General features: G+C 39.7%; 1 protein-coding gene across 1 annotated transcript in view; it reads right to left on the bottom strand.

Moving 5' to 3' along the window:
• LNPEP (leucyl and cystinyl aminopeptidase) overlaps window positions 1-19,021 on the bottom strand; it is a 103,239-nt gene that overhangs the window by 47,329 nt on the left and 36,889 nt on the right. Inside the window, exon 2 of the mRNA XM_073344573.1 lies at window positions 1,674-2,514. Within this exon, the coding sequence (XP_073200674.1) occupies window positions 1,674-2,514 (841 nt within the window). The remainder of the gene's footprint in view (window positions 1-1,673; window positions 2,515-19,021) is intronic.

The following is a 19,021-nucleotide window of genomic DNA, read 5'->3' as shown; positions in this document are numbered from 1 at the left end:
ATCATTAATTAAGAGGTGCAGGCAGCAAAAGATTATTGATTGGTCAGCTTGTGCCACACTGCAATATTAATTTACTCCTCAAGTAGCCCCACTGAAATCAATGAGACTGCTCAAGGAGTCGGGTACTATTTTATGTGAGTAAGGCTATAACAACCTGGCTACCTATGGAGAAAAATATCAAACCTTTATTACTTACCTACTTCTAAGGAGACCAGAAGGAAGGTGCTTAGTACAACCTTTGTGATTGTCTACTGACTTAGTAAGAAGTAGACCAAGTGGTCTTTTGGACAAATTCCCCATCAACAACATTCATGATTAAGAGTATCAATCACTCTGCAGTAGTGACTCATTAACACCACCACCACAAAAAACATATTTGAGAGAAAGCCAGGAAAGGACCTAAATTAATACAACCTAACAGGATATCTATCTACAAGCCGGGTAACAGAACTGAACTGAAGGACTGTCTGCACTATAATGAACCAACCTATGCAAGACATTCTTGAAGCAGTGTTGATTCTAATCATGGAAAACTTCTGCTTTACTCTCCCCCGCTGCACCTGATCTTTGTGTAAATTGCTATCAACATGAAGAATTAATATTAAAAACAGAGGGAAAGTTGTATTTCCTAAGGAACTTTTTTTACATAAAGCAAAAACCCTGCTCATTTTCAGACAGATTTTCTGTTAGTGACTGACTCCTGAAGAACTCCTTTGCTATACACTTCAGGGCCCAGGTGCTGAGTGAGAAAAACCACACATCCAAGTCATTGCTCCCCTTCCCCCATCATCATTTTTAATTAATGAATCAAGTGCAAATGAGTTGTCAAGGTTCCTTCCCCACTCTGAACTCTAAGGTACAGATGTGGGGACCTGCATGAAAACCCCCTAAGCTTCTTTTTACCAGCTTAGGTTAAAACTTCCCCAAGGTACAAACTATTTTACCTTTTGCCCTTCGACTTTATTGCTGCCACCACCAAGCATCTAACAAATATATAACAGGGAAAGAGCCCGCTTGGAAACATCTTTCCCCCAAAATCTTCCCCAAACCCTACACCCCCTTCCCTGGGGAAGGCTTGATAAAAATCCTCACCAATTTGCATAGGTGAACACAGACCCAAACCCTTGGATCTTAAGAACAACGAAAAAACAATCAGGTTCTTAAAAGAAGAATTTTAATTGAAGAAAGTAAAAGAATCACCTCTGTAAAATCAGAATGGTAAATACCTTACAGGGTAATCAGATTCAAAACATAAATAATCCCTCTAGGCAAAACCTTAAGTTACAAAAAGACACAAAACCAGGAATATACATTCCATTCAGCACAACTATTTTACCAGCCATTTAAACAAAACAGAATCCAACACATATCTAACTAGATTACTTACTAAGTCCTAAGACTCCATTCCTTTTCTGTTCCTGGCAAAAAACACAGACAGAGAGCCCTTTGTCCACCCCACCCGCCAGCTTTGAAAGTATCTTGTCTCCTCATTGGTCATTTTGGTCAGGTGCCAGAAAGGTTGTCTTAGCTTCTTAACCCTTTACAGGTGAAAGGGTTTTTCCTCTGGCCAGGAGGGATTTAAAGGTGTTTACCCTTCCCTTTATATTTATGACATGAGTACATACAAAACAACCTAGAAATACAGGGATGAGAAGAGTTATTCATAAGCCTACCTTTTCTCAGCATGTTCATCCTTGTAGGAGACTTTGTAAAACCCATAATAGGTATCTGATAAATTAGATGAATAGTCTATACTGAGGGTGTAGTTCTGTCCAACAAGTAGAGCGTCAGGGGCCACAACTGCAATCTGATCACGTATTGGATATTCCAGGACTACAACTGGTTTTGCCTGATTCCAACCTGCTGAACTCAGTGTTGCCTTGGTGATATTAAGTCCTGAGCTATGAAGTATGATATTCCAAGTGACCTGAATTACATTAACAGTTATCTGAACAGAACCTGCAAACTTTGTAGTTGTTAGGTTTGGCTGTAAGACAAGATCATAGTGTAGCGGTATAACATTACTGGGAAGCCTAGTTTTTGCCCACGGAAATCTCTTTCCATTAGTTGCTAGAGGATATATCAGTTCCATTGTATGGTTCTTTTTATGGCAGCCTTCTTTGGTAAAGGTACATTTGGGAAGAAGGTAGATCACCATTATTACTGAAACTGCAATCACAAGAACTACTGCACAAACTACCATGGTCCTTAAAGAGGGCACTGAGCATGATCCATCTGAGCTCTGTCTATAGCCAGCTGCATTATTACGGAGACCTGTGCTTCTGTTCATGAAAGACATGCCCAGCAATTTCGCTGATGATTCATAATCCTCTTCATCCTCATCCATTTCATTTTCTCCAAGGCCACGCACCAGTAGTCGTGAACTTCTTGGCTCATACTCCACTTCATCAGGCTCTAATGGATGCAAGCAAGGCTCCTTTGCCAAGTCAACCACATCAGGTTCTTCCTCAAACATGCTGTTTTCAATCATATTCCTGGGCAACTGAATTCGATCTGGGTGGGGAGAAGAGGAGGAGAGAAAAAAAGAGCATACGTTATAACTAAAAAGGTGTTGCTATTACAACTCAAAAGATAACTTACTGAGTGGGAGTAGTGGAGCATGGAAAGCACTTATGCAGCATCTCTTACTGAGAGAGCTCCAATTCTGGAGAATATTTGCAAATATCTCGGCATATAATGATGATTTTTGGTTTGAACAACATTCCTAGAAACATTCATGGAACCCTTTGGCCTTATCTAGTCTGGGAAACTGCATAACTAAAATTTTAACATACTGTTACCAATATGATTTTGCCCTTTCTTGTGGGGAGGGACATGTGTAAGAACATGAATGATCCTCTAGTTAACCACAGCCAACCATATTTTTAAAAACACACTAACTGCCCTGTCCACATTCAGTGTTAAGTTGTGCCACAGAAAGGATTTAGCAAAGTGCCGATTGCTAAACCAGTGGAAGACAAATATCAAGCCACTATTTTGTTTTAGAAGAGGATCTGGTCCTTTTATATAAAAGGATAATAATATACTACATTTTCAACTGCGCTCTTCGTTTAAGATTTAGTCCCTATGTCCTTGGTAAAAGCCTGTGCATAAAAAGAAGTTAAAGTGCTTACTAAAGTAAAACCATCTCCATAAATCTGGACCCTAATAATTAATGAATTGTTATATGTATTGTTCAAATTCAAGAGTCACTTTTTACAAGAGTGACAGATAACAGACATGAAACATATGTAAAGAGCTGCTCTGTGTGGCTCAAAAGCTTGTCTCTCTCACTAAACAGAATTTTGTCCAATAAAAGATATGTCATCTACCTTGTCTCTCTAACATCCTGGGATCGACATGGCTACAACGCTAACTTCTGTATAACTAATTTATACTTTGGTCAACCAGCTACAAAGGACACGGGGAATAAGGAATCCTTTCCCAATCCAAGTTGCATGGACAGAGCTGATGCAAGGCCTAGGGACCAGAAAGCAGGTGGCTTTGGAGAGAACAAAGGACTTGTTATCACCATAGGCTTGATGCAAAGCCCACTGTTGTCAGTGGAAAGACACTAACTTTAAATGGACTTTGGAAGTGTTGGAGGAGACAGACTGAGAAAAGCCAGTAGAACGGGGAAAGGTGTGGAGAAAGAGACAGCTGTGGACTGGTACAACTCTGAATCTCCTTTGTGCCGGAAACCCCCAATACCAGCTTTGTATTTTGTTCTGACTTCCGTAATTTATGTTTAACTCCTCTTACTGCTGCTTTCAGAAGTTTATCTCCAAGAAACACATTTAGACACTGTTTTGATCCATTTCGTCTCTTGATTCAAATTTTATTTAAATTCAAATACTGTAATGTTTAACTCAGGAAATGTGTGGACTCCCATCTGGGGAGATGACAGAGTCAGGTAAACAAAAGAAAAAGAAAACATGTGCAATATAATAGCCCTCCAGTTACCATAGGCCCCAATTCTATAAAGATCCTAAGCATAAGCTTACATTTAAGCACATGTTTAAGCACATTTAAGCATTACGCTGACTGAATAGGAAGAGACTCAAGCGTATGGCTGAAGCTCAACTAGGGCTTTAGCTGATCATTTAACGAGGACACAGCTTGGAGGGAAGGAAGTTTCTTAGCCATATAGGTACCATAGAAAGCAGACATGTTTAGCTGGTTGAAAGGTTTTCTATCTTCCCCTTCCTCCCCTCAAGAAAACAATTTATTTTTAAATGAAAACAGAGGGGAAGAAAGTGTTAGTTAAAATTTCACAAGGAAAAAATAAAGTTTCCTTGAGCAGTTCTACAAAAGTGAGAGTTTCTGTGGCATAGAACGTGACCTTTCAGCTAGAGCTAGGTGAACAATAGATTTTTATTTTATGTATTTTATTTTTCATACTGTCTAACATTGCAAGAGAACACTGGAATAGAACTCAGTGGTTTCTGGTTACCAACTCTCTCTTGGTCAGTCCACTCGATCTCACCCTCTCCCCTCTAGGTTATATTTCAATTCAACAGCCTCTAAAATAAAACTCCCCACTCCTCAAATATAATCCCATGCACTTCACCTCAAAGACAGATTAATAAACCCAATCTGAAGTTTCTTGGATAAAACAGCTTTAAAACATCAAGAGCCAACACCCACAACCCACCGAACCAGTGTTTTCCAAACAGAGGGAGGGTAGACTAGTGAGGGGGACTAAGCATTGTCAGACTAGACCAGGAGGTTGGGGACAGTTGAGAGGAGTAGTGGGAGCAGAAAGGCTACATGAACCTGGATTGGTCCTGCTCTCCCAGTGTCTCAAATGTGAACATGCTGTCATGTCTGCAGACAAAGTAATAAGCAACTTCTTCAAAGTCATCCATTGTTCCTCTTGCTTTAAGGCAGCCCCAAACACAGCGCTCATGTACATGACTCAGCCATTAAAGCACACATCCACGCCCCACCAACACCTGCCCTGAACAACATATAATAATGTTAGAGGTGGGGGTGGAGAAGGGGTGAGGAATGGAAAAGAGTACTCAGAAGAGAAAGAATCAATAAGAAGAAAACTAGTGGACAGAAGGAGGATAAATATAGAGAGAAAAGTGGAAAGAAAAAAGAATAGATGGCAGAAGCCAAGTTAGTACACGGCAAGAGACATGGCAGAAAGTCCATCCACAACTCTTCTGCAAAGGGGATTTCAAAAGGTTGGGAACCACTACACAGTATTTTCAAAAAGCAGTTCTCCCTCTTTGCTCCCAAGCCAACTACCTCATATAATTGTCAAATTCACCTCAAAATGATATACACAAAAAATTATTTGGGCCACAGAGCATACCTGAGACTACAAAGAACTTTTCCCTAAGAAATGAAGATAGAAGGCCAAACTAATCACGCTTGAACTAGAGAGAGAAATGCCAGCCTCTCTTATAAAAAAGAAAAAAAACAAACAAAAACCCCACCCCCTATATACCCACTTAGAATTATTTGCAAAAATTGGAGGCAATCCAGCTAGTAGGAGAAAAATGGCTTGTTTTTATTGTTAAAAACCACACAGCCATTTTTCAAACTCAATGTTAACGAGTCACAACTTCAGATAAAGAGCACAACTCACACTATTTCCACTGGAACACACATAGACAAGTAACAGAGCACTTGAAGGTCATCGAAGTTACCAATCCTGAGATACATACTGATGCAGGCAGTGGAATCATACAGCTTTACAGGAACAACTCTGAGGCGAACCAGCTTTAAATACAGATTTATGTCTAGATAAGCTGCAGATTTTGTTTTTCTCCATACTAGCAAAAATAAAAGGGGCAAAGAATATATAATATTCTAAGCAAGCTGTATGTAGGGCCTCTTTCTAGGCCTGAACAACAAGACTGTAATCTTTGTATTTTCACACTTCACTGTCCTCTTTCACACCAAACACCAGTAGCAGGGAGAAGCATAGCCAAATCTTGACAAAAAAGATTACTTTAAATTCACATAAGGCTAGATTCCAGTCAAGACTCACAAACGCAGAAAAGGAGAATACAAGTGGGAGAAGTTTCATCTGCCAAGATAAAAGTAGTATAGAGCCACTCAGCAATCACAGCAGTTCCCAAAGTTACAAGTGCTTTAAACCCCAAGACTTAATTCTACATTACCATGCCAAGAAACCGAGACTGAAGCACAGAACCCAGCACAAGGACACATGGACAAGAGTCTCTGAATAAATGGCCCTGTTGCTCTAGGACTACTTTGCACATCACTACCAGTGCTAAGCAGCCCTGAGAATCACCATAGCTAACATAGGGTGTATTCTGATGGTGCAGAAACGGCATACTGACTCCTCTGCAACCCCCCTCCAGTACACAGGGTGTCCTTCTGACCCAGGAATCCCTAGTTACTTGCCAGCCCCTCTGGGGCCATTGGCAGACCAAACAGCATATGGAAAAGTCAGCCTTTAGGCTCCTCTAGCTCAGTGCTGTGATGTGGGGGACCGGCAATTCCCCCCCCCCCCCAACCATGTGCCGATGGCTCCCGGAACAGCACCCGTCCGCGGACCACCACTTTGAGTAGCACTGCTCTAGCTTACACCAGAGGTCACTCAGTGCACAGATGGCCCAGGACTGGGAGAGCACAAAGATAAGAGAAGGAGAGTTGGTTTCACTGTTGTGAATATTTAAAATTGCAGAATAAGTCTGCCGTATTAGACAATTTGTAAACCGCTGACCTACAAACAAGTCAATTTAGGCAACCCATGACAACACAGCTGTCTGAAACCTTGTTACAACATAGCTCCAATTTACAATATTCATGGGGTACCAGCTGGTTTCTGCTGTAGATCACCAAATCACACTAAAGAATAGAATGACCGCCTCCTCACGCGCCTATCTATAATGTGTAGGAAAAAAACCTGATCACAGGGGACCTCAATTTGAATGGCATATCCTTAACAGTGAGGATAATTAACCAGTGGAACATCTAACCAGTGTAGTGATAGATTCATCATCGCTGGCAATTTTTAAAATCAAGGTTGGATATTTTTTTTAAAAAGGTACGCTCTAGTTCAAAACAGGAATTAAATTTAAAGAAGTTCTATGGCCTGTATTATACAGGTCAAACTAGATGACCTCAGTGGTCCCTTCTGGCTTTCTAGTCTATAATCAAATGGCTTGACCCAGTACCCTGCTGGGTGTCAGACTACTGAGCCAACAGTGTTCTTTTTGCCTGGCCTCCCTGTAGGACTTAAGAGGCAGAGGGTGTACAATTAATGAGGATTTAAAAAAAAGATGCATGGCACCTCTTCACTAGCCAGTATAACATATTGGAACAGCATGCACCATAGCAGATTTTCAAAGATAGGAACTATGCTGGTGTAAATTGTTGTCTCAGACTAGAATCACATTTTCTGTTTTCAGAGTAGCAGCCGTGTTAGTCTGTATTCGCAAAAAGAAAAGGAGTACTTGTGGCACCTTAGAGAATAACCAATTTATTCGAGCATAAGCTTTCATGAGCTACAGCTCACTTCATCAGATGCATTCAGTGGAAAACACAGTGAGGAGACAGCCAATGAAGTGAGCTGTAGCTCACGAAAGCTTGTGCTCAAATAAATTGTTTAGTCTCTAAGGTGCCACTAGTACTCCTTTTCATTTTCTGTTTTAACAACTGAAAATACAGGGTATATATGCAAAGCTTTGCATAGAAATATGAAAAAAGGGAGTAAATTTGAGGAACTGATACTTTAAATGCTGTTCAGCTAATGCACTTTGAGTTGCAAGGTTTCAATTCTCAAATTCGAAGTATGGTACAAAACACAAAGACACAGATCCTAATATGCAAAAGATTGTTTCTGCAAGGGGTAGGCTTGTGTTTAACACGACAGCAAGATAATGGCTTTGGGGGGGGGGGGGAATGTTTTGTTGTTCAGGAGTCTTTTGCACTTTAACTTTTCAAAATATAGTAAGCAATGCAAACATACAATAGAGCAAGTTTGCTGTAACTTTATACTATTTTAATAAATAAGACACCTTGACTGCCGCTAGAGGTAAAGTTGTCTGCTGGTATTCACACTATAGGGGAAACTGTATGCTCCTCTTTAGCAGGAATGGAAAGCTTCAAACAAAAATTAATGCCCTCCAGAGGCAAAGAGCAAATAAACACAGATTAATAGATTCTAAGGCCAGAGGGGACGGTTTTGATTGTCTACTCTAACCTCTTTTATAACACAGGGCACAGAACTTCCCCAAAATAATTTCCAGTCCATGTGTTAGAAAAACATGGTCAGTGATGGAGAATCCACCACAACCCTTATTAAATTTTCCAGTGGTTAATTACTTTCACCGTTAAAAATGTATGCCTTATTTCCAGTCTGAATTTGTCTGGCTTTAACTTCCAGCCATTGGATTCTGTTATACCTTTCTCTGCTAGATCAAATATTTGCAGTCTAAGTATCTACACGGTGAACAATCAAATCACCCTTAACCTTCTCTTTATGAAGCTAAATGGATTGAGTTCTTTGAGTCTATCACGATAAGGCACATTTACTAATGCTTCAATCATTCTCATGGCTCTTCTCTGAACCTTTTCCAATTTGTCAAAATCTTTCTTGACATGTAGACACTAGACTTGGCTACAATATTCTAGCATCAGTCACACCACCACCAAATACAGGGGTAATATTCTCCCTATTTCCATTCAAGATTCCCCTGTTCATATATCCAAGGATTGCATCAGCCTTTTTGGCCAGTGTCACACCAGGTGCTCACGTTCAGCTGATTATCCACCAGAACCTCTAAGTTTTTTTCAGACTCACTGCTTCCCAGGATATTTCCCTGTAAATATGGTCTATGGTCTTTGTACTACACGTATGACTTAGTGTTTGACCATATTAAAAAAAAGTGTATTGTTTGCTTGCACTCTGTTTACCAAGCAATCCACATGGGTGTATACCAGAAATCTGTCCTCTTCATTACTTACCATTCTGGGTCATCTGCAAGCTTCCAGGTCATTGATTTAAAAAAAGTTAATCTCTTCAAAACTCCACTAGAAACACACCACATCAGTGATGATTCCCAGTTTGCAATTACATTGAAACGTGTCCATTTGCCAGTTTTTAACCCATTTAATGTAGGCCATGTTAATTTTATATTGCTGTAGTTTAATACATGGTCTATATCTGATCCATGTTTACATGTATCTAGTGGGTTGGTATTCCAGAATATTAGCCAAAGAAGCGTGGTCTAAATACACCCTATCTACAAGTCGGAGGGCAAAATCCATCTCCCACAAATATAAATCACCCCATGCTATACAAAGACACTCTAGGAAGTGGGTGGATTTCATGCTAATAGAAGAGACTTACTGCTGACTAAATATACATTTTCCAATCTACTAAAAATATTTCATATGCTCGGCTGGTAAATTAGAGATAGCAAAACAGGTAACAAGAGCAGTTGCTTATTCATGTTAATGTTATTAATGACGAAAGGCCAGTTTCTTTAAAAGGGGCCACCCAGCACATAAAAATTGATCAAAATGTACAGTGGTCATTAATCCAGCCCTGAGGCAGGACCACGTATACTTTGACTACAGGTGTTCATCTAATCTTTGCTTAAAACCTCCAAAGACAGGGCTTCCACAGCCTCCTTCGATAACCAATTCCATGACTACTTAACTATCCTTATAATTAGAAAGGATATCCTAACATCTAACCTAGATCTCCCTTGATGCAGATAAAGGCCATTACTTCTAGTTCTACCTTTAGTAGACAGAGAACAATTGATCACAGTCCTCTAGAACAGCCCTTAACATACCTGAAAACTTGTCAGGCCCCCCTTTCACACAGTCTTCTTTTCTCAAGACTAAACATGCACAGAGGTTTTGTTTGTTTTTTAACCTTTCTTCCTAGGTCAGGTTTTCTAAACCTTTGATGGTTACTCTCCTCTGGATGCTCCAATTTGTCCACATCTCTCCTAGAATGTTCAGCCCAAAACTGGACACAAGACTCACCTGAGACCCCACCCCTGCCAAGCAGAGAAGATCAGTTTATCCCCAGTGTATTACATTGCACATCCCAGAAGGACATTAGCCTTTTTTCACAACTGCACCACACTGTTGGCTCATATTCAATTTGTGATCCACTGTAACCCCAAGATCCCTTTCAGCAGTTCTAATATCCAACCAGTTATTCCCTATTTTGTATCCATGCATTTAATTTTTCCATCCCAAATGTAGCACTTTGCACTTGTCTTTATTGACTTAACTTGGTTGATTTCAGACTAAATTTGTCAAGGTCCTTTTGAAAGCTAATTCAGTCCTCCAAACTGCTAGCAACCCTCCCAGCTTGCAATCATGCACAAATGTTATAAGCATATTCTTCACTCCACCAGCCAGACTACTACCATGCCCAGGACAGACCCCTAAACTACCCCACAAGATCCATCCTCCCAGTCTGACATCCAACCATTGGTAAGTACTCCGAGTACTGTTTTTCAACCAGTTATGCACCCACTCTAGAGCACATTTCCCACATATACCGGTAATTCATTCTAAAGAAACTAGGCATTAAGAAACGGATGTGAATTCTAAAGGTAACATTTTACACAGTTATTAGTGAAAAAGAATAGACAGGATTAAAAATCCAGCGTTTAATGCAAAGTTGAATGCCATAATTCCCTTCCGTACTGTATTTTAGAGACACAAGGTGGGTGAGGTAATGTCTTTTATTGGACCAACTTCTGTTGGTAAGAGACAAGTTTTTGATCATACACAGAGCTCTTCTTCAGGTCTGGAAAATATACTCAGAGTGCTACAGCTCAATAATCTGCTCCACCTTGTATTTAGCTCTCATACTGAGTGCAGTGACCTGTGTAAATGCAAAAGCTTGTCTCGGTCACCAATAGAAGATATTGCCTCACCCATCTTGCATCTCTAATATCCTTGGATCACCATGGCTACAAGAAGGCTGCATACTACTATATTTTGACAGAGCAAATAGCACATGTGACTTCACCTGATCGAGTAACTAGGAAACTTGGGTGTCAGAATTAGTGATGGTCTAATTGTGAGGCTTGAAAAGACATACAGAGGTGTCATTAATTAAAGAAATAAAACCCAAAGAAACCAGACGTTCCGAGGAATTCAAGATGAGCAAAGCAACACACACTTCTAACATTAAGAGGGTGAAAGGAAGCCATTGCCCAAAATTATGAAATAGAAGCTGGAACGGGGAGGGCTGAACTAAGGACAGCGGACTGATTGGGTGTCAGTGAGAGGGATTTCAATGGGAGCTGCAAGTGCTCAACAACTCTGAAAGAGTCAGGCTTCTTCTAAACATGGCTGTACATACCCAACTTTGATACCCAGGACTGAAAACGTTGGCCTTTAGCTAACAAACAGTACGTATGTTAAACAAGGTGTGTGGACTTTGTCCCTGCTAAATGGATGCAGATTCAATTTTGTAAGATCAATATTGTATTTGTCTTATTAATGAAGGAAAAGCAGCTTGAAGATAAAACAGGAAATTTGAATCTCTAATGAACCTACTGGCTCATGATTGGGTTCCCTCCTCCAGGATCTCCAGTATGGCTGAGCTGGAAGAGGAAGATCTAGCCAAGAGAGGGCACTGGGGTGCCCAGTTCAGCCTCTGGCCAATAAAGTGCTCCATAAATTCCCTAGACAAAAAAGGAATTAATATCCCAGGTTTAGGGGAGACCACGCTCTTGGGAGACATCCAGAAGCTGTGAGTGAGCAGCAGTGGTAGCCAACAATTGAGAGATGGCTGCAGAGGGAAGGTTAGATAGCCTCCAGAACGGAATTGAAAGTTAAGAGCAGGACAGGGAAAGAGGACCAGTAATAGCTGCAGAAGAAGGATACAGCACAGTGTCTTGTAAGCATGAGGCATGGGGACAACTGATTGTGCACAGAAGGATAATGGTTCACAGGAAGCCTTAACAAGACTGATACAGGGGTATAAAGTAACAAACTGCCCCTATGTGCTGGGTTAGGAACTGTTGGAAAATCAGTTCTTTTAATTGAAAGTATTTGTGCTTTTTGCACATTTCTGTTTATGACCGCGCTAGTAAAGTAATCCTTATTTTAGGCGAACCCACCAAAGACCTGGGGCATCTTCAGCTCCCAAAACACACGGCTTGTGACCAGACAGCTCAAGAGATGGATATGCGGAAAGCACACCACCCTGTAGTGGCGTCAGTTACAATACTTATTGTGCACCTTATTTCCCTTCCCTTACTCTGCAAGCAGTCCCAAAGCTAAAGAAAAATTACAACAGAATGGAAACTAGATACAGCATGTTGCTAACACACAGCCATGCATTACTTCAAGACAGACCCACCCACAGAGTGTGCACATGTTGGTGGTCTTTGTGAAGTCGCTGGCCTATGGCTGTGTCAGTCACTTTTAGGTCACATCATACAGATGGCCTAGCGAACAGCCTGAGCTTCACAGAGATATTGAAGTGTCACAGTTAGAAGCACTGTTTTATAGTCAAAACAATTAATTTTCTACTTTTAGCACAATCCCTGCGTCACCCCAAAAAGGCCACCAAAAACTGATGATAGAAATTAGAAGCAAAAGACTGATATCCTAATAATTTTGCTATTCTTAACGTGCTCACTAACACAACTGTTTACCGTCATCCACAAAAAATCCCTAAAATATCAGAAGTATTGTGTGATTTTTTGGGGAAGAGAGGGGGTTGTTTGTATAAAACAGAAACCACAAAAACAGAAAACAGAAGTCATTACAACCAAGACAAATGTACGCAATTCCTTAAAACAATTACAACATTCTGGTGTTAAAAGGTGATGAGACTCAAGTAATAGTACTTACTGTAATGGGATAGCCTGTGTTATGAAAAATAGGTTTGCTTTAAAATGCCTGCAGCAAAACTGCTTCTCTTGAAAAAGAAAGGAGGATATTATGCACAACTAAACTATCAATCTGCATTAAGACTCCTTGTAAAAGTAAAGTGAAACCTCTTAGAAGCTCTCTGTGCAGTGCTTCCCAGAGACAGAGAGGAGGATACTATATAAAGAACTTTGAGGGCAGACACAGAATGGAGGAACTAAACAAATAGTACACTGTGTCCGAACATAGCTTTTTTCTTGCTATCAATATCGAGCAATAGACCAGTTGCTGTGAAGTTAGTGGTTACTGCTAATACATAATATTTACAGAAACTCTGTGGGTTTGTTGAGATAAATCAACAATACATTTAAGTATATGTATTCTTTACATTTACTTCATAAGTATATGAATCAAGCAGTTTCTCCTTCACAAAGGACATTTTATTCTTAAAATTTGATAGGGAAGAAAGATTAGCATTCATGGCAGGAACAAAAACATATTTCACTCATACAAAGTCTCCAGGGTATGCTTCTGTAGGTTTGAGCCAGTGGGAATTTTAGAAAGATTAGGAGGGTTAGATTTCAGGAGAAAAATCTCCCCCAAAAAATACATTCCTTAACTTGATGATGAATGTCTAATAAGCTGCACTGCTTAAAAGGAAATTTTTACTGGAAATACAGAAGCATTGTACCTATTAAAAATTACTTGTTAATGAATTGATCCTGCTTCCATTGAAGCAAATAGCAAAACTAATGTCAATTTAATAGGAAGAAGGATCAGGGTCCAAAATCCTAACACATAGAAGTTTGCTTTACAATGACAGTGAAAGTTTTCAGCACACATTATGGACCAAAATCCTGATGTTTTTACTCAGTCCCTTTCAAACAGAAGTCTCATTTCACTTTAGAAAGGACTGAGCCAAGGTGGCAGTTTCCTCTTTCTGCATGAAGATGTAATTTTAAATTAAGTTTTAACCAAATATTTAATTAAGATAAAAATATAGGAATCGCTAATATTTTACAACAAAATAAAGCAATTCAATTAAAAAAAAAAGCAAAGCTGTCCTTATTTTAGATGACTGTGAAGGGGATAAAGGGAGAGGGGAACAGCGAGGGAGCACTGGTGGACTGGCTGCCTGAAATACCTGAACTTAGAGCTAGAAACACACACACACATGCAAAGTTTCAGACAAGACTTTTTCTAGATACACAGACCCCACCAACTGAGGGAGGCAGATTCAGGTCAAACAAAAACATTTTGGCAATTTGCCAAATTGTTTTCATCAGGAGAAAGAAAAATCAAAACCCAAATAATTTATTTAAAGTAGTAATATGAAATGTTTTGATTTGAAATTACTTTCTCTTCTTCAAAATTAAGAAAGCTTTGAAATAAAGCACTACATTTGGTTTTCAAAACACATTTTGTCCAACCCAAATAAATTTTTAATTTTTCAGTTTGTCAAAAGTTGAAAAAAAAAAAATTCACATTGACCAGACATGAATCCGCAGGCCCCAGAATAGCCAGTAAACAAACAGTTATTTACACAGCTCTAGGTGAAACCTGCCTGTTGTAGTAACTGAGACTTCATCCACCTCCACTCCACACCACAATATATAATTAAAGCAGTCAGTCATTTTCACTACAGTAAAGCTACACACCTGTCAGGTACAGGCATAGATTAAACTTCAGGCATATGCATGATAACATCCAAGTACATAGTTCAACCTTCATACAAAAAATTAGATATACAGAAGGCAGTGCTTAATTTGTACAGGGGCTCAGCCCCAGTACTTCTAGGCTTGGCAGTTCATAGCCCCAGCACCACTTTAATTAGAAATTAAGCACTGACAGAAGGACTGTAGATAGCGCAGTGATGGATTCTACATAAACCCAAATCATATTTCTGCTCCACTGAAGTACAACTGCTTCCTGAACAATACTGTTGGCTGGACTTTTACTAATGGCCATAATAAAAATATTGTTTACATTTTTTCTTGTGTTTTCTTCAGTTACACAACTGGTTTAAACTACTTTTTCTTTGCTCAATGAGCAATATGTAGAGTTTAGGTCTTCCCTGTATGACAAAAATTTTCTTGTAACACTTAAAAATAAGGAAGCCCAGTATTGCTGAGTGTAATTTGATGTTTGACATCTTCGTAGCACTTCCTCTGGAAATGGAAGAGACCAAACAGTTAACCCGTGTCCTAAAAATTTAGCATTTCAAAATGAATCCCAAAAATAAAAAATTGATTTCTCTCTTTTCCAGATTTGTAAAGTTTATTTTTCTAAACAATATTTTAACATTCCCCATAAAGAAAAGAACACATTCTATACTAAATGTACAAATCAGATAAGAGTCAGATGTGTTTCGAAAATCCAGAAGAAAAGGAAGTGACTCAAATGCTGTTACTTTCAACCAACCACTTAATCAAGTGAGGGGTTGTTTTTTTTTTGCTTTCAATATAAAAGACTGCCCACAAATTGTACAAAAAAAGTTAACACACTAAACAGCAGTAAAAAGGATGTTTATTTAAAATGCTGCTAAAAAGCCTCCTCTTGAAGAGTCAGGTCTATTCAATACAAGAGACCTTTGTGTTGAAAATGTAGTTGTACCATTGAACAATGGCTTAAAACTGCAAGTGCCTATCAGTACGCACAAACCTTCTCCTTTCCACTTTATTCTTTAGATTAGGATTTTAGATGGACAAATTGGGTAGAGTATTTGGTTGTTTGCACAGGTAACCATATGCAGTTGCCATTCCTGCTGGTTGGGTCACGAGTCTTAATCTCAATTTTGTAAGTAATTAAGGCCCCGATCCCTCACACATATATACATAAAATTACTTATGTATGCAAGTACTGTAGTTTCACTGAATTCTCAGTTGCCTAAGGGCATCTATCTATTACAGGATTGGGCTCTTTAGAAACATGCAGAGATAGGTAATAGGCCAAGTCTTGGCTACTGAGCAAACTGATCTACTGTAACTTGGCAGTAGTTCCATCTAAAAAGTCTTACATGGAAAGCATTTGCACACTTCCAACTGTCTAGCTGCACCAACAATTGTTTTTGCCAAACAAAAAGACACTGCTTAGCCAAACAAAAAGTGCAATACAAAAGAGCTAACCTCAGGTCATCAGGCAAAAAGCAGTTGGACTACTAATTATTACCATGATATAAATTGCACCTTCCCTATTAAGAATGGCTAGTGTCACAAACAGTGAAGGAAAAGTCTAGCTGTGATTCGTGAATGTGGTGCACACCAGTGGACCTGTATTTACAGACTAGCTTTTAGAATGGCTACTCTGACAACATCCAACTGAATATATCCACTGGATTTCTAGAATATTAGACAACCATAGGATGACACATGTAATGTTTGCAGGGATTGGAACGAGACCATATAGGCATTTAAAAGGTGAAGTAGTAATTATGAAATTCAACATTTTTACACACACACGACCATCTCTAAAGGAACTTAATATTAGGAAGACTTCCCTCTGCCCAACTACAAAATTACACCTGCTTCTCCTAGGATGGCGGGGGGGGGGGGCTGTTTTTACTCTAATTCTCTCTATTTTAATCTCTCTCGAAGTGCACTGCAAACAGATAAAAAAATTACTGAGGAGAGACCTGCAATTCATTCACTTTCACACTGTTAGTCTTTAGACTCATTTGCGGTCTTATTTCTCTATAAGAGGCAAAGCTGTCTCTGTATCATGCTCAATCCATGGAACGAGTACTTTGTCCCAGGAAAGTAGCTCTTCCCCACCCTCACCCCTTTTGTGCTTAGGATTGCATCTGCCCTGCATGTGCTTTTCTTAAGAGGGAGATCCGCAAAGCTCTGCTTAAAGCCTGGCGCATTTAGACAGTCCGCTCTTTAGCTAGTGCAAGAGAGTGAACCCATTTTCACCAGCTTTAGATCTGGCAAATCTTTCTTGGAAACGAATTTCTAAAAATGCTATATGAGGATATAAGGAGTGTGAAAATCTGCACACTATTGAAAACAACTTTCCTAATTACAAATTAGACACAGTAATTAGATTTTTCTTCTCAAAAAGTTACATAGCGAAGACTGTTGAACCAGTTTGCCCCAGATATAAAATGCCACTTGAAGCCAGCCCTTACATCCCACCCCAAGCCGGAATGGCTCAATACAGACCATTTTAATCCAGAGCTGCAGACAGCTAGCAGCTCTGCATTTGCAACAGCAAGTATGTAATAAATTAAGAATACTGATATGCAGTAGTTTTATGAATACCATATTGGACATGCTCAGTGAGATGAAGTTTCTATAAATGGGGTTATTAGACTTTCCTGTATGAGTGTACTGATCTGGCTTAATAGGTATCTCTTGGGGAAAAAACAAGAAAGGAAGCAACACTGACTATAACAAAACAAAACAAAAAAAAACAGTTGGGGGCAGTTAGAGGACAATAGCCTACTTTAGGTTCCAACCTGAAGTGACACCACTGTTTTGCCAGTGTTGGGAACTAACTGACCAAAAGGCTATAGATAGTTAAAGAAGGCCTTGTTCTCTTACAAAGGAAGGGATCAAAGGACTGGGCAAGATTTAAAAAAAACACTCACCCAGCTCAGGGGGAGAGATAATTGGTTTGTGAGTTAAAGGAAGAGACTGAGAAAGAGTGAGACCTTAACTGTCCCAGGGCATCTATAGAAAGCTTAGACCTATCAGCACTGCCACATGGAAGGTGGACAGCCATCTGGCAAACTAGTGTTGTCAACAGATTTATTGTTTACAATATTTTTCTCTATCATGTGATTCTACATAAAATAATACTTTAAGAAGACTGTTTGGTTACTAGATACCACTGTCATAGCTCCCAGAGAGAGAGCTGGGGGACACCGAACATATATCGGGGCTGCTGGAGAAATCACAGCTGATCACCAGGGCCAGGTCTGAGAATGGGAGAATTGTGTGATTCCACCCGGAGAGAGTAGCTATGGTTTGAGGCCTGAGAGGGGATGTGCTATAGAGAGACGGGGGGGGGGGGGGGAGTGGGGGACGCAGATATGCAGTTAGCCTGGTAACAGAGACCATTGCACAGATCAAGTTCTACAAAAAAACCCACAACACGCTCCAATGACAAGACAGATTCATGGTGGGACAGAACTGGAGCCCCACATATTAAAACTGATAAAATAATCCAAAATATTACATATCCAGAAAGTCAAATATTCTTTTCTACAACAATTCTCTGATTATGGGAGATTCAAGCTGCTGGTGACACTAAAAGTTTACCCAACATTTGCAGTTTCCATTTGCTAAAATTTGCTTAGTTTAAATCAAAATTGAAACACCACATAGCATTTTTGCACTGAAACCAAAAGGCAGGTGATTCTGACTATAGTAACTCCACTTTTTCCAAGCAGCAGTACTCCTCCCAACATTTGTTAAGAATGCAAATGTGTCCCGTCAACAGTAGAAAAGCAGTGGGGTCCAGCAGCTAGTACACTGGACTGGGGCTCTGGTTTTATTCCTGCTCTACCCTGCTGGGCGACCTTGGACTAGTCACTTAATCTTTCTACGCTTTCATTTAATCTTGAATATGTAAACTGTAAGCTCTTTGGGGTAGAGACTGTATCTTACTATACATTTGTACAGGGCTTAGCACAGTGGGTCCCCCAATACTGGTTGAAGCCTCAGTCCTAAATATAAAGGGAAAGGTAACCACCTTTCTGTATACAGAACTATAAAATCCCTCCTGGCCAGAGGCAAAACCCTTTCACCTGTAAAGGGTTAAAAAGCTAGGATAACCTCACTGGCACCTGACCAAAATGACCAATGAGGAGACAAGATACTTTCAAAGCTGGGGGGAGGGGAGGGGGAGGAAACAAGGGTCTGTCTGCGTGATACTTTTGCTGGGAACAGATCAGGAATGATCTCCAGAACTCCTGTAAAAAGTCAGTAAGCAATCTAGCTAGAAATGCATTAGATTTTCTTTTGTTTAATGGCTGGTAAAATAGTTGTGCTGAATGGAATGTATGTTCCTGTTTGTGTCTTTTTGTAACTTAAGGTTTTGCCTAGAGGGATTATTTATGTTTTGAATCTGATTACCCTGTAAGGTATTTACCATCCTGATTTTACAGAGGTGATTCTTTTACTTTTTCCTCAATTAAAATTCTTCTTTTAAGAACCTGATTGCTTTTTCGTTGTTC

This window comes from Lepidochelys kempii, chromosome 5 (genome assembly GCF_965140265.1).
Source record: "Lepidochelys kempii isolate rLepKem1 chromosome 5, rLepKem1.hap2, whole genome shotgun sequence".
Classification (NCBI taxonomy): Eukaryota; Metazoa; Chordata; order Testudines; family Cheloniidae; genus Lepidochelys; species Lepidochelys kempii.
The sequence above is the reverse complement of the archived record's forward strand: the minus strand, read 5'-3'. Positions and strand labels throughout refer to the sequence as shown.